The sequence below is a fragment of the Tachysurus vachellii genome, chromosome 4 (assembly GCF_030014155.1).
Source record: "Tachysurus vachellii isolate PV-2020 chromosome 4, HZAU_Pvac_v1, whole genome shotgun sequence".
NCBI lineage: Eukaryota > Metazoa > Chordata > Actinopteri > Siluriformes > Bagridae > Tachysurus > Tachysurus vachellii.
The window spans coordinates 9,226,160-9,242,812 of record NC_083463.1 but is presented as its reverse complement, the minus strand read 5'-3'; the positions used below and the strand labels follow the sequence as shown (position 1 = coordinate 9,242,812).

The window sequence follows — 16,653 nt, the reverse complement described above, 5'->3', positions numbered from 1 at the left end:
TGTCTTGCTATTGTACAGTTTTTATGATAAAACCATTTTATATATATAAAACAAGCCCAAACACATTTTCCATACAGACCTTCAAGCTAAAAAGTACCAAACAACAAGCGCAGGTTGTTATTTTTTTAGCTTATTCAACCAACAGATGTTCATATGGGTTCGAGAAAGCTCTATCGGGGGGGAACATTAGCCATTGTATTAAAAAAAGAAAAACTCGGCTGCATACCAACTAATTTGCTGATGAAATGAGGGGAAAAGGGGCTGATGGTAAAAGGTAATGGGTAGTGTCAGATGGATGTTTAGGGGTCCGAGATGACCCATTCTCGCTGCGGTGGATCAAGTTTCACACAGCAGACCAGACCAGGCCAAAGGGTGAGTCCCATGTGACTTCAATCTTCAGTCAATCAACACTTTGTTAAAAGAGATTCTTAACAAGGCAGAGACTGTTTTTTGTGTCACTGTTTTTCTATGCGTTTTTGTATAAGTATTAGTGTGTCTTTTGCAGCCATATGCATGAATACACACACAAAAAAGTCAAGCTCTCAAGTTTTGAAGACAGGCAAGAGTGACATTTCCAACTGTGTTTCACCAGGATCACTGACCACATTTTAACCAAATACAAAGTATTTGTTCAATTTCCATTTATTAATATGTGTGTGTGTGTGAGAGAGAGAGAGAGATTATGACTGGTGTTGTTTATTGTAAGTGTTTGTTGCCTTTTTGGACTCTGGACCTTTATCATTTGTAATGTTGCTCCCATTTAAAACACTTTGGCTCAAGCCGAGCCATTTTTAGGGTCATGATTGAGGACAATGTCCCGTCCAGAGACAAGCTGTTTCGTGTTGAGGTTTTGTTCCAACCCGACCATCGAAAATACCCTCGCTATTGAATGTTTTTTTTCATTGGTTGTTGCGTTAAATCTTACCCAGATACAATAGTGCTATTTTCTGATTGGCTGTTGTGTAGCCTCTTTTTTTTGATTGGCTGATAAGTGTCAGGCTCAACTAAGAGCTCCAGGTGAGACGCGCTTGATTCCTGCCCGGTTCCATAGAGACAGCGGTGCGGACTGATACATTTTGGGCGCTGCGGCATATTAAATATATGATAAATAGTCAAAAAGTTTTTCTGCGTGAGAAATTCAATGTGTGGCGGGAGAGTGACAAAAGACCAAAATGCGTGACTGTCACTCTCAGTGCGTGACACTTGACAGCCCTGAAAAAGAAAGCTATGGATTTATAGCTGAAAATGCTAAGCATTAGCACTTAAAAAAAGAAACACAATTGTATCTATCTCAAATATAACTAACCGAGGTATTAATATTGGGTGGTAAAACGTGATGAAAATGTTGTCGGTAAAGCTGCGATGAACAGATGAAAAGCCAGCGATGCATAAACAATGAATGATTCAAAGACTGATTTAACCCATTAGACTAAATAAGTCTGGAGTTTCTTAAATCTTAAGGGAACCTGGGTCCACAGGAAAAAATATCTCTGGTCTTATGAGCCTCATAAATCAAAGTGACAACTGAGCACGCCTTTCAAATCACCGCTAACTTATTTTAACGACTGTATAATGAAGTCAGTGGCAACAAATGTCATGGTAGTATCATTTGGAATATTTTACCTGCTACCAAACCCGTTAAAAAAAACTGACGCAGAACCGCAGTGTTTAGAAACGGAATTTCAGGCTGCTTAATGGATGTCGATGGCTGTAAGTGGATAAAAGGTGCTGCTGAATCCTTGCTAAACAGTGACTCTAACTCTCACCTAAATACCTCCGAGAAGCCTAATGGAAGTCGTTAGTTAAAACGCAGGGCAGAGGGCCCCATTAGGATGTGCTCTTTCAGAATGCGCCGAGGCTTCTGGGATGCATCCAGCACCCGTGCTTTTCCCGTCTCAGCCTTGAAGGAGCAAAGGTGGTCTGGACTTCGTTAACATCCCTGTTCTCTCCGTCATTTAGCTGGAGAGGAAAGGAGAAGAGAGGAAAAGGAGAAAAGAAACAGAGGGTCTCCTTTTTCCTCCGGTTCATTTTTTTTCTCTTTCGATGCTGAGAGAAAAGGTTCCCTCTCAACACAGACTGATGAAAGTCAAACAGTCCTTACAGAGCAGTGATGGTAATATTAATCTATTCAAGCAGCCAGAAAAATGGGATGCCATAAACAATGTGGTAGAGACGGGAGGCTGTGTGCTTTTCAAGAGCCTGGCACTACAGAAGTCCCCACTGAAACGCTTCAGTAGAAACCAGCAGCATGGTCCATGGCTGTGTACATTAATCTGACCCTTCAGAAGAAAACGTCGGTACAGAAATCATGTCTGTTTACATTAACCCGATGATATTTTGATAAGGAGAACCTATGACTTTTCGTTGCGGCTCTCGTCTCCATATATTAATATGCGCTGCTCGTTCATGAATGGAGTTTATTCTTGGAGTGGTTTGTGAGAGCAGACTGAGATATGGCTGCGATATCTTAGACAGCCCTGTAAATTATGGGCTTGTGATGCAAAACGTCTGTGAGAGCTACAGGGGAGCAAATAAAATTCAAAGAAAAGAAATCGGCAGGGGACTTGCTAAAAGTCTTGCATGGTTTATTCTGTTCCACAGTAAACTCCCGCATTAACCATCAACTTTAACTACTGAACATAAAAAGTCCAAAGGTTTGTTCTGAACAATGCATATGTAGGGGGTAAACACATTAGTAGCTCAGGCAGCTAGGTGTGTTATTAGTGTGGTGTTAACTAATTAGCACGCAAGGATGCTAACATTTTACAGGTTGATGTGTAAGAGGTTGCAAACAGCTTGCAAAAGAGGTTGTATCATATATACTGGATATATGTCATGATGGAATTAGTGTAATTTGGTGTCTGCCAAATGCCGTAAATGTACAAGTTTAAACGGGAAGCTGGAGAAAATTCCAGAATTCTAGCATGACTTGGATGCACTACGATCTGATGACTTGATTCTTGTGCAGTAGATGTGCTTGATGTGTAATGTCACGTACTCATAGTAAACATCAGGAATAATTTCTGCCATATGCCGAAGCAAAATGTCTTATACACGGTCACGGTCCCCATTGTCAAGCCATCACTCCTCTCTCAGTCACTCCATAAATTTTTTTTAAAGACACAGGACAGGAAGAAAGCCTTAGCTAAGCCACAGAGCTAATTTTAGCAATGCAGTCACCTCTCCCATCATTTTTTGTACACACATTGCAAAACTAATACGACACAGAGCTGTGTTCCTACAAGACAGATGTCCATCTCGTGAGTGACATTTGTTCCCGGAACAACGCTATTCTTTGTTCCGCTTTTGGAGGCCAAGTTCCCTTCCCCGTCTGTGGTGTTCGATTACCTCTGCCCCGAGTGGTCCCCATAAAGCCGGCAACGTGAAAAGCTAAAGGCAGCATGAGCAAAAAAAAAAAAAACAACATATTGCATTTATTAAAAGACTATGAATAACGCTCTTTAATGCATGTTGTCATAAGGCTCAGCGGTGAGCAAACTGAGTAGTGAGGGTTCACCAGGAGGCCAGAAGGGTAGGCTGGATCTGTACTGAAGTCTAGGACCAGCTTCGCTTTTCACATCCTCAAATGATGACAGCCTGAGAAAAAAAAAGATGGTCTCTGATGTGCGCTCAAGGGCTCCCTTCTATCGAAACAGCACTTAAGAGCTATGACAGGATGCCTTGTACATAGCCAGAGGAGCCCATGTTTGGAATGTTTTATAAGCAAATGGAAATCAAAGTACATGGAAGAAACCATTTTAAGACCTTGTCAAGAATGACAGAACTGGAAGACATATTATTTTGTGAGTACTGCAGACTCTGTGAACACCTTCTAAGCTTATCTGAACTTTTCTGCTGGTCTGCCATTATCTGGGTGTCTGCCTTTCACAACTCATCGGCATTTCTGTGTTTCGTCGTACTTTCCAGCGCCTTTGGTTCTCCACTCTCACTTATAAAGGTCTGTTCTAATGTTGTTTAAGGAGTCGTCCAGGGAACGTATTCACCCGTAAGCGATGCCCCCTCCTCTCTCACCCCATACCAGGTGCCTCTCTCTTTACCAAAACTGACGCTCTGACACATCCCTGGGAAAAAGAAAGCAAAGAGAGCAGGCTTCTTCCTGATGAGCCCTGGCAGGATTGTGCACTTTAACGGTGACACTAATGATAACTAACAGGTCAAAGTGAGCCTCATTGGAAGGCCTGTGTGCTGAATATTGAATGCACTACCCCAGTGAACTAAAGTTATCATGGCTTTAATCAAAACTAATGTCAGCTGGAAGGTAGCCAGGCGTTTTAAAACCTTTAGACATAAATGTCCCTGTACGAACTGCTCATCAGCATGGAGGATTTCTGTAGCGATGAGAGATATATTGGTGAACACTTCGGTTTCACTGGTGATCATTGACAAGATCGCAACAACACCAGTACAAGAACGACTGACGTGGATTTAGAATTGTAACATGTGCCATACGCAGATTTTTCAGTCACTGCCTTATAAACTGATTCAATTTTCCACCCTGAGATGTTTCACCCTGACATGTGCTCGTGGAATAGTGGCTGGCATGTCTTCTACTGGCCTGTGGCCATTTCAAACACTTGTGCTTGACAAGCAAAAAAGGAACAGATTTAGCAGAACAAACACGTTTGCTAAGCGAATACGGCCTAAAGTCAACTGTTTGAAATGTAAATCTCTGTAATGTGTAGTCCTGCTACCTAGTAACAGCTGGTTAATACTAGCACAATCATCAGCTGTGGATTGACTACAAGCTACGCAGCACAAATTCAACAATGCTGAATTAACATCACTTAATGTAAAGCATACGTTTAAATCCAAGTCTGGGAATGTGTCAGGGTGTAAACACAAACAGGTGCTGGCTGTGCCGACCAATGGAGGACATCCACATGTTAAATCAGAGACGTACGTGAGCTTTAGAGTCGTTATCTTAAAGGAATTCATCAGAGATTTTTTTATTACCTGACCTTTATCTGCTACATCTGTAGTGAATGTGTGATATGAATTTTAAATGTAACTACACTGAAAACGTATCGAAAAAGCTGTTAAATTAACAGACTCATAGTGGAAATCTTAGGGAAGTTGTAGAACTGCATCATTATGTGTTTATCTCTTTTTCCCAGAGGCCAAAAATAATGGAATTTGCGTCTGTTTTCTTGTGTCCTTGTTCAGCATTGAATTTCTTAGTCATGTCACTCTCAACAGTGGGGTTTAATGGCTCACATGAAAGCAGACACTTTGGTTTTTCTGTTGTTATTTGGGACAATGTACTCATAAAACTCAAAAAAGATAAACAAAAAAAAAAAAACATCTCCTGACTAATGTGCTAACTAATTTGATATCAGACTAACGGCGATAATTTACTTCTTTATGCTGATTGAATGACCGATAAGCTACAGCTACATTCTAACAAAAACAACCTCGTAATGAGACAGACAAAAGTTTAGCCTTTAAACACATGAGCAAGAATACAGCGTGTCATTCAAGAAACCTACCCTTCATCATTTTTTGTGGTATTAAGGTACGATCAGGTGAAAACTGAGGCACTGTATTTTTTTTCTCTTTGTGGTACTTACACAAAGTCTACAGATTGCAGCTGAATGAAAAATAAATACTCTAGAACCAAAATGCTAGCATATTACTTGAAGGTTATTTAAGCAAACTGTTGAATTAACACATATTTCTGACCACCATAGACTATTTGCCATCTGATGTGGAATGTTTGGCAAATTTGTGGAAACATTTCTCTCTCTCTTTTTTTTTTTAAAGCTAAGCACTGCTTTCTTCCTCTTCCATCGCTGTGGTTAATGGTCAGTAATGAAGGTGCTTGGATGTGGTACAAGGTAAAGAAGAAGAAAAACGGACTCACGGTGAAGGTTTTCCAGACTGGGGGGTTGGCAACGGATCTGGAGAAGAAAGAACAGGACTTTTTTTTTTAAGCAGATCAGGAACAAACGACGAACAGAGCCTCTGATGAACACAGGCTGCCAACATGGAGCACTGGCACTGTACAGTGCCGAATAACCGTTCTGACCTCATTTCACTTTATACAACTCCAAAAATCTTTCTCTGGATTTTTTTATGTGCTGACACATATTTGTTTATTGACAGAATGATGGAATGGATCGTGCTCGTAGAAATGATGCATTACCTCATTAAAATGACTAAAAGAAACAAATCAACAGCAAAAGAAAACATTTCTTAATCAGCCATACAAGTTTTTTTATTGGTTGGCGCAAAACTGTTTGGATCATTAGTGAAATAAAAAAACAACAAAAAAACGTACCGAATTTCACGAAGAGTATTCCCGTAGTAGAGATGGTGCCGTAGCTGTTGGTAGCCACACACTGGAAGTACCCGGTGTCGGTGGTGTCCAGGTTGCGGATACGCAGCCGTGAGCCGTACGGAGTCTGTTTGTAGGAAATGCGACGTGCCTCTGGAGTCACCGGAGCGTCGTTCTTCAGCCAGCGCACTGTGGGAGGTGGGTTTCCCGACACATGGCAGTGCATCTCGGCAGTCTGTCCCAGAGACGTGGTGATGTTGTTCATGGGAGCATCGAGCCTGAGGAAGTGGTCTGTGGAAAAAACACAGGCAGAGATGAGTGAGTTGAGAGTGAGCAGTCAGGAGGGTAAAAGGGAAACAGTTCTGAGTCACATATAATTTTGGTGCACAGTAATTGCGGAGTTCCTCTGAAGTTAACACAAAAAAATGCCCAATGTTATCACAAAAGTCTGTATAAAAATGTAATTGCTACTGCAATTATCTAACATTTTCCGATCTTTAACAAACTGTTTTTTCCTGAGGGGCAAAGAATAAGGCTTGGTCATACAGCACATTTTTTTTCCTCACTTTAGGTTTGACACATAAACGTTTCTCCTTTGTAAGACATTTCGTGGTTGCATGCGTGGTGGTACATCGTGGTTATTTTTCTCATGCCAGGGTACGGCCTCGAAAAAAGCCGACGAAATAACCTCTAACGTCATATAAAATCTGGAAACTTCAAACTTTCTAAAATCTAGAAATCTTGAAAGATCCTGTGCATGCATAACCAACGGATGCCTGAATCGCCACAGATTCCCATAACCACCATCTTCCGGTCTCCTGCCTACTGAACGACTCTTCGTTACGGGGTGTGGTGGTACTCTTGAAGTTGTTTTCCACATGTAACCTTCCTCTTGTTTTCATCAAAAACTGACCTAAAAGCTGCTTGATGATGGCAATAATAATATAATGAAATATATTCTTTTTGGCTACTTTGTATGTTACTTGAGATTGAAAAAAATCAGTAGCACAAGTCTGCAAGAGCAGGTTTGGTCTTCAGTTTAAATTTTTCCACTTGTAGCTGCCAATTTTCACTAGTCAGATAACATATACAGTATGTATTTACTGTACTGTTAATGCTGTACGTTGCTTAAAAAGATCTGGCAAAAAACATGGGTTTCACAGCCACCAGCTATATAAAAATCCAAGGATATGTTTGTGTGTTCACTTGATGATAAGCGAGAGAAAATCAACGTTGTTCCGTGCTCTAATCCTGCACTCAGCGGGGTTTCCTGAGACTTCCCGCAGCTGTGCGACCCGTTTTTGCTTACTTTCCTCAGCCAGGCTCTAGCTGCCGGGGTTTCCTGTCTCCTGCGTGATGCCGGTATGATGGCACACTTCAAGGAATGCCATTCCTCTCTCAGCATGTGAGTCGAAAGCACAATGTCATTCTCGGGACCTTGTCTTATATTGTGTTTTGCTTCAACACACTTGCATGTGACCATCCTGGATTCTGCCGTGTTTTTTCGTTTACAGAGACATTTCACTGCTCTAGAATGAAGCCAGACTGGTCAGAAATGTCAGGAATGTGACTTTGACGAGGAAATTAATAAAAGCATATTGAGTGGGAGGCCATTAGGGTTAGGGGCAGGGTAAGAGGCCCCCAGGGCCCACAGCTGTGCAGCGACATACTCAATATTACTCTCCTTATGGAGTACGCCAGATTCCTCTAACTCATTTTCTCTGCTTAAAAACCAACCGCTGGTTAAACTACATATGACAGGAGCATTTGCTGAAGCATTTCTACTGTTATGAGGCATCTGCTGCTTTATGATTTATTATGACATTATCTTAAAACAGGGCTTGTGCTGTGGGAGTTTAATTAAATAGGTTATCCACAGAGGTACGTTCATTAGTCCAGCATCAGGCTCAACTGTTACTTCAAATAAACAGCAATCAAAGTTAAAGTAGACTTTCAGAAACTGTAAAAGGAATACTTGGTGGCTACGCAGATTTATTATTTGATCATTGTTCAGTATCTATGAAAATTTTATTATTACTTGTATATATATATTTTTTTTTCCTGTGTATAAGATATATATATATATATATATACAGTATATATTTTTTCTCCCATCGTTACAATACACCATTCTTATCCATGACATCACCAAACTTTCCCTCTTCATAATTCTCTTCCCTCCTTTCTCCTACTTGGCCCTATCCCTCTCCAGTCTCTATCCAGACTTGCCTGGTCAGAGGCTGCCAAGGGAATTAACTTTTTTCCTCTCCAGGCACATCTTTCCTCTGTCCCCCACCTCTTAATCTCCTTTGTTCAAACATCAGCTCTCTTATAACAACATACAAATGCTGCTGTCCAGAACAACGGATATTAGCGCTGAACTTCAGTTCCCTCTGAGGCCCAACCGTTTGGAGTCACGCTATACAAAAAAACAGTATAGTCTGACATACGGGTAACACCAGATGTATCGGCACCCTTCAAGAAGACAGGATAATAATTCATGCGTTCAGTGACTGTTTCAATCCTGCTCAGAGACAGAGTGATCCAAAAAACTGTCCTATAAAAAAATTAATTGGGGCTCCAGTCCACAGCAGGGCACCAAGAACACACTGATTCAGACACACCAAGGAGTCACACCTAAGAAAAATATTAGGGCATATTAATATTCCATATATTGGGAAATTGGTGAACCCACACATAAACGAGAAGAAGATGATAGCATCAAGCTTAAAGCATAAAAAACAAAAATTATCTGCAGCACTCTCACTCACTCACTCACACTCATTTTCTACCGCTTATCCGAACTACCTCGGGTCACGGCTCCCCGTGACCCGATCTCAGATCTCATCTCAGGCGTCATCGGGCATCAAGGCAGGATACACCCTGGACGGAGTGCCAACCCATCGCAGGGCACACACACACACTCTCATTCACTCACACGCTCACACACTACGGACAATTTTCCAGAGATGCCAATCAACCTACCATGCATGTCTTTGGACCGGGGGAGGAAACCGGAGTACCCGGAGGAAACCCCTGAGGCACAGGGAGAACATGCAAACTCCACACACACAAGGCGGAGGCGGGAATCGAACCCCCAACCCTGGAGGTGTGAGGCGAATGTGCTAACCACTAAGCCACCGTGCGCCCCCTCATCTGCAACATTAAAAAGTAAAATGCATAAATGCATTTTTTTTTTATAATTACAAATGACAAAAATATTTGGTTTATTTATATTTTGTTTTATACATTTTTATGTATATTACTGATAAATTTGATTTTAAAGGACTATCACTTTTGCAGTTTTATCTGTTGTTTGTCTGATAAAAAAAGTATAACTAGGACCAACAGTCATAAAAAAAGAGTTGCAGGACAACCTGAACGCACCCAGAAATGCACCACAATCAGCTCTGTTTCTACAACCCATAAAAAACTCCCCTGCTAAAAAGAGAGACACACAAATATAAACCTTAAGACAAATCGGAAATCTTTTGGCACGATATGTGCAGGCCAGTCAATATACGCAAAACAAAAACAGCTCTTTGGCAATACCTCAGCTCATCATGTTTAGACAAAGAAAGGGTTTGTGTGTATGATCCCAAAGAACACCACACCCACAGTGATGTCCGGAGATGGAAGCATCATCATATGGGGCTGCTTCTCTGCAAACAGTACTGGAGCATTACACGTTATTGAAGGAAACATGAATGGAGCAATGTACTGGGATATATTAATGGAGAATTTAATCTCATCGGCCAAAAAAGTGAATCTGGGGAGAAAACTGATATTTCAACATGACAACCACCACAGACATACCGCCCAAATAACTCCAGCCTGGTTTTGAATAGAGAAGGTGAACATGCTTGCATGGCCTGACAAATCTCCTGACTTGAATCTTATAAAAATGTACAGTGGATTTTGAAATCGAGACATCATCACTGAGCTTGAGTGCTGAAGAGCTGCAAAAAAACAAAGCTGTAAAAAGCTCTTTATTTTTTTATTTTTATTTTTTACAGTATCTCTGTTTATACTAAGGATGACAGTTTTATTTATCAATAAAAAGTCTACACACCCCTGTTAAGATGGCAGTTTTTTTGTAATGTAAAAACATTAAACCAAGATAAATCATGTCAGAACTTTTTCTAACCTCGGTGTAAAATTACAACATATACAACTTAGTGAAAAACAATCTGAAACATTTCAGGGAAACATAAAAACGTTACAATAACCTGGCTAAATAAGTGTGCACACTCCTGAACTAATTCTTTGTTGGAGCACCGTTGGATTTTATTCCACCACTGAGTGTTTTTAGGTAAGAATCTATCAACACGGCTATCACGTTGACTTGACATTTGACTTGCCAATATTTTCCCACTCTCTATTGCAAAAACATACCATATCATATTGTAAAGGCATATCCTCTGTACAGTCCGCTTCAGGTCACCCCACAGATTTTAGTTGGATTCAGGTCTTGGCTCTGGCTCACTCATTTATAAACACTGATCTTCTTTTGGTTAGGCTGTTCCTTTGCTGATTTGGATGTATGTTTTGGGTCACTGTTGTGCTGAAAGGTGAAACTGCTTTTAATTTCAGTCTAATATCAAACACCTGAAGGTTTAAGCTGTAAAACTGACTGGTATATGTAGCTGTTCTTGATTCCCTCTACCTTGATAAAAGCCCCAGTTCTTGTTCTGCTTTTTACATGTTTATTTGTTATAAAAGCCCAGACATTTAAAGAATATGAGAAATTCAGAAAACAATTGCAGATATTCCTGCAATATTTAAATGAGGTTATTGTAACTTAATAAATTTAACCTATTTTCCCACAAAACATTCATTCATTAAATTCATCATTTTTATATGCTGTCATTTCACCTTGAGGGAGGAGGTATGTAGACATTTTTATATCAATTATAGATACAAAGTCAAAAGATATTACGTTGGTATAAAGTGGGTATATTTTAAAGTGAGTATATGTGCTGGAAGTGTGTTAAATAACAAAAATATAGTGTCTTAAGTTTTCTTTCCCTAATACACATTACCCACTAGTCTCACTCACTCATTTTCTACCCCTTAGCCGAACTACCTCGGGTCACGGGGAGCCTGTGCCTATCTCAGGCGTCATCGGGCATCAAGGCAGGATACACCCTGGACGGAGTGCCAAACCATCGCAGGGCACACACACACACACACACTCTCATTCACTCACCCAATCACACACTACAGACAATTTTCCAGAGATGTCAATCAACCTCCCATGCATGTCTTTGGACCGGGGGAGGAAACCGGAGTCACATTACCCACTACTACAACAACAATTGTGGTAAATTAATGGATGACATTAATAAGAATCTTCATGCCAAAAATCACAGCTAACCAGAAGTGATTGGAACGGTGTTAAGTATCACAACATATACCTAATAATTCCTGACCTCCTGAGGTTCCAATTTAAATTACTTTCCCATACCTGCCTTTATAGTCTCTTTGTCCAAATAAAATGCATGTAGCAACTAGACACCACTCAGTGTAAACTTTATGTTTCCCTCATGGACTTCGGCTGAGCCTTATGTTTAGAGAATAAAGCACCGTTTAAACCTATTAAAGTTAATGGGTCTTTAGGTTTATATAGTTCGGAATATTGCAGTATTTAAGGTTTGCTGTTTGTTTACTTGATCCAGCTTCAAGTCGATGCTTCTTAAGTGCAAATTTCTCCACATGTTCCTGCTGTCCTACTAATTCAGCATCATGTTCTGTGTGAGTAAAGAGCAGGCAACCTGCAGGTGTTGGTCATGAGATATTTGGACAGCTGCGTACACTGTTATGAAGTTCTGGATGTTAAAAAGAGGAGCAAATATGTATATAAGCAGTGAAGCTTTCATAGCTCAGTGTCTTGCACTGTTCTGGGAATGAACAGCAGGAATATATGAGGTAGTAGAGAGGGATGCAGCATAACAGTGACCTCCTATGTTTTAAGTAAAATAAAAAAACTGTGTTAATATGCAGATTGAAATGTAAAAAATTCTGTCTGAAAAGGTCCTCGGCTCTTCTCACTTTTTCAGGGTTGCCAGGTAAGGTGAGACTGCCTGCAATTTGACTATATTAATTATTTTGAGAAATAAAAAGACAAGAATCTGTTATGTGTTCATTCTCAAACTTTAAAATTGTTTTACAACAGTACTTTGGACTGAAAAAAAAAATACGACAACCCTGAACTTTCTACAAAAATGATAATTATTCATCCTCTTCATGATCTTCACCACACATGTGAATCATTTCTGCACATCAATTTCACACTACATCTGTTTCAACATTGATTCATTAATCTTCAGTAACCACTTTGGTCAGGGTCACAGTGGATACAGATCCCATCCTGGGAAAATTGCATGCGACTATCGCGTTCAAAGTCAAAAATTCACCTACTGGTGTTTGAGTAAACCAGAAACCCCAGAGGAAATCTACACACTTAAAAAAAAAAAAAAAAAAAAAAAAGACGTTCCTTGGGGTTCTATAGAAATCTGCAGTTCTGTACGTGGTCTATTGAAACATTTTCCCCAAACCCGTTCTATGTAGAATCATTGGAGAGCAACAAAACTTTTATAGTAGTTCTATAATGGAAATATATAAAATAAAATATACATATTCATATATAATTAAAAAATATGTCAGGTGAATTAAATTTTGGAAATATATCTCTATGTAGATTATGATGTGTTCAATGTTCTTGAACAGAAAAGATCAATATAATATTTCGAAAAAAAATCAAACGGTTTATTTAATTTGTAAAACAATTAAAACTGAAATTACAGAAACACTTAAATACGAGGTAGGAGCTTTGCTGTTATTTTTTGTTCACTGTGTTAAATGTACTAAATTTGTCTGTAATAGCAATACTAATATTAATACTAATACTAACACACACAAATATTAATACTGCTAATAATAAATCCCTGAACCATACAAAATTACTCTAAAGAACCACTGAATGATTCTAAAAAAACTTGGACTTACTGAGCTTCATTGGTTACTTTTAGATAGATAGATAGATAGATAGATAGATAGATAGATAGATAGATAGATAGATAGATAGAGATAGATAGATAGATAGATAGATAGATAGATAGATAGATGAACAGATAGATAGATAGATAGATAGATAGATAGATAGATAGATAGATAGATAGATAGATAGATAGATAGATGAACAGATAGATAGATAGATAGATAGATAGATAGATAGATAGATAGATAGATAGATAGATAGATGGAAATTCACAAATTCCAGCCGTATTCACAAACATGGGCAATAAGCATACGATAAATTCTTAAAAAAAACAAAAAAAACAAAAAAAAAAAACAAACATAGACTACATTGTGTAGAATGGATCAGAACAGTAAGGAATGTCAGCATTGACTTTTCCTGCCTGAGTGGAATTAATGGACCCTCTTTTAATGGACACTTCAAAATGCTTCTCTATAAAGAACCATTTCAGGCTTCTATATATGAATCAAGCGATACAACCATTTCAGGTTCTACACAGAACCATTTCGTTTGAGAATGCAAACATGGGGAAATCTTGAATAAAACCTCCACACAGTAACCTGAGCTCAGGATCAAACTGCAGACTCTGGAGCTGTGAGGCAGGAACACCATGCTATCAATTTTCCTAACATTAGTTATGGACTCTTTTTTGTCCTTGTGTGTTATGTTCTGCATTTGATTTAAGTTTTGAGAGCAAGAACATTTTGCAGATCACTACCAGAACATTTCCTTGACAGTCCTGCACCTTAGCGTTGGTAGATAAAAGTTCAAAACTTGGATGAGGGACAGAAATCTGATGTAAGTGACCTTAAGAAAAAGCCTTGAAATTCTTTTAGGCTGCCAGGTTTCCAGAGCAATTAAGCTAACAGGATGGTTTAGAGAGCACATTTCCTTCATTTAATTCAACGGAGCTGACTCTAATTTAAAAAATAAGGGAACGTGGAGGACATCAAAAGGATTTAAAGTGAATAACAGAAAGAAAAATGGTGAATCAGTGAACTGTGTGGATTCATTTTTCATTTTGCTCTGTAAGGTTTACACAGTGCTAAGAAATGGTCCATATTTTGATTACAAAGAGGCAGAAAATCCCAAACCACACACACACACATACACACAAACACACACACACAAACACACACACACACCAAGAATAAAGGTGATGTCAGTCATACAATATGTCTCCTTCACATTTTAGCCTCCTAGCTGTCATGCTGCAGGTATGAATGCTGTCATGTTAGTGATCAAAACAGAGCTCAGTCTGTAGACAAAACATCCTGCGTTCTCTGTCCCTCAGGCCCACACCGATGGGCGGGGGCACAATCTAAACAAATACAGCAAGGCAGACATACTCACCTTTCTGTGCTTCACTGGAAACATTCCAGCTGGAGGCAGTCACCACGTTCTGCTCGGAGGGAGCTTCAGCTCCTGTGCAGAGACAAAAAAAAAAAAGCAATTTCTAATCAGCATTTTGGAGCTATACCGGCCTGAACACAACCGTTCACGATGCAAACATGCATTTTCTCAGAACTTTCAGTGAAAGACAGGTCCTTATCAGCACTCCATTCATGTCTTATAGAGCATGTATAAAACAGCCTCTAATACAAGATGATTACAGACTTGTTACTGTACAGAAGAGATTTCATTACAGTGTAACGATAGAATATCAGCAAGTGCTGACAGGTCAGGAATTAGTGATGCTGTGCTTACAAAGGATTCTTTTCACTCGGAGCAGGGAAACTTTCATCACCCTGGCCGCCGAAGACAATAAACAATGACTGGGTCTTTGTTGGAGAGGAGAGTCGAAGCTGTACAGAACAGAGAGGTGCACGCTGGAGTGGAATTCATGCCACTGGCACGTGTCTGTTTTCTGTCAGTCATCGAAATACATGCACTGAAACTCTGCTGCCTAATCTGGTGCTCTACATCACTTTCCCAAAGGTGAAAAATGGTACTGCCAGCGGTACTGGCTCCTTTCCAATGCCAAAATCTTTTAATGGGTACTTTTCTTAGTTGTCACGACATTAAGATATTTACGCAAAAAACATTTTTCCTGAAACTCATCAATCACATGACTGATGCATCATATAATATAACTGGGGCCTTAAACGGGTTGATCGTTGTCATAACATTACAACATAGTATTCCTGATCGCAAAAAACAATTAGCATGCGATTTAAGTGACATATACTACTGTTAGCATGTGTTATGACATATTAAGGTCCAAAGATTCTGATTACTGCCAGAATATTTTCTAACATCACGGAAAATTCAGGTAATGAACCATATTCACTTGAAAATTTGCATGTAATTTAGCTTGTAATGCTATAAAGGTTTCAGCTAGTTATCGTAGCAAGAAAAAAAACTTGTTTTATGAAGTGAAAAAAAATCATAAACTGGAATTTTGGGTGGCTGCTATTACATTTTATTATTATTTTATAAAAGTAGGTTTTACTGAAGTTGGTCTCATGAAATTTTTCAAAAATGTGAGCGCACATTAGCATAAGATATAAGTGGTTAAGATAGTAACTTGATAAGACAGTAACTAGTCATGCTAAAATGGAGGGGGAAATGGTTGAATTAGTGTTAAAAAAAAACAAAAAAACAAAGAACAAAAAACTAAAAGAAACTTAACTGCAAATGCTAATGTTAGGAATTATACTGTGCATTCTTTGAGAAATTTTGCTGTCTTTATCATGTACTGTGATCTGTAACATCGTCGATAATGATAAAGTTTTGTGTATAGACGGTGAAGGATTTCAATAGACTAGGGTGGCAAAATGTTGTAAAACCCTCCCCTGTTATTATTCCTGAGGAAATTCCCACATAGAATTATGTAATGGAAATTTGGATATCTTTTTTAAATGCTGGATCACTGAACAAGCTTAAATAAAGGGGTGTAAGTGAAAGCATAAGCAGTGACATGCAAATGGCGAAGTGATCTCACCTCTGGTACCTACAGTTTTGTGTGTGTGTGTGCGTGTGTAACACACACGCACACACACACACGCACACAGAGTCCGGTGTGCCAAATAAATCGGCTTTGTACTGACAGAACCAGAGCAGATCCTAAGGGTAAAGTGAGTTTCCTCCTCCTCCCTTCCACCCTCAAACATTATCTCATCAACATCTTAACCGAAGTAGACAGCCCATAGCAAGAACACACACCTCGCTCAAAATCAGACCGACACAAATGACCTGCTCTTGTCTGACCTGACCAGAGTCATTACGAACACGTGTACTGTACATAAATGACAGAACACACACCATGAACACACACTTTTAATTCTCACACACGTATCAAAAAAAGCAATCATCTTTT

General features: G+C 39.3%; 1 protein-coding gene across 1 annotated transcript in view; it reads right to left on the bottom strand.

Annotated features, from left to right (window-relative positions):
- The window catches only part of ror1 (receptor tyrosine kinase-like orphan receptor 1), a 119,634-nt gene that overhangs the window by 18,270 nt on the left and 84,711 nt on the right, over positions 1–16,653 (bottom strand). Inside the window, exons 2-4 of the mRNA XM_060867597.1 lie at positions 14,688–14,759; positions 6,299–6,586; positions 5,882–5,918 (exon numbers count right to left, since the gene is read on the bottom strand). Coding sequence (XP_060723580.1) covers positions 5,882–5,918; positions 6,299–6,586; positions 14,688–14,759 — 397 coding nt within the window. The remainder of the gene's footprint in view (positions 1–5,881; positions 5,919–6,298; positions 6,587–14,687; positions 14,760–16,653) is intronic.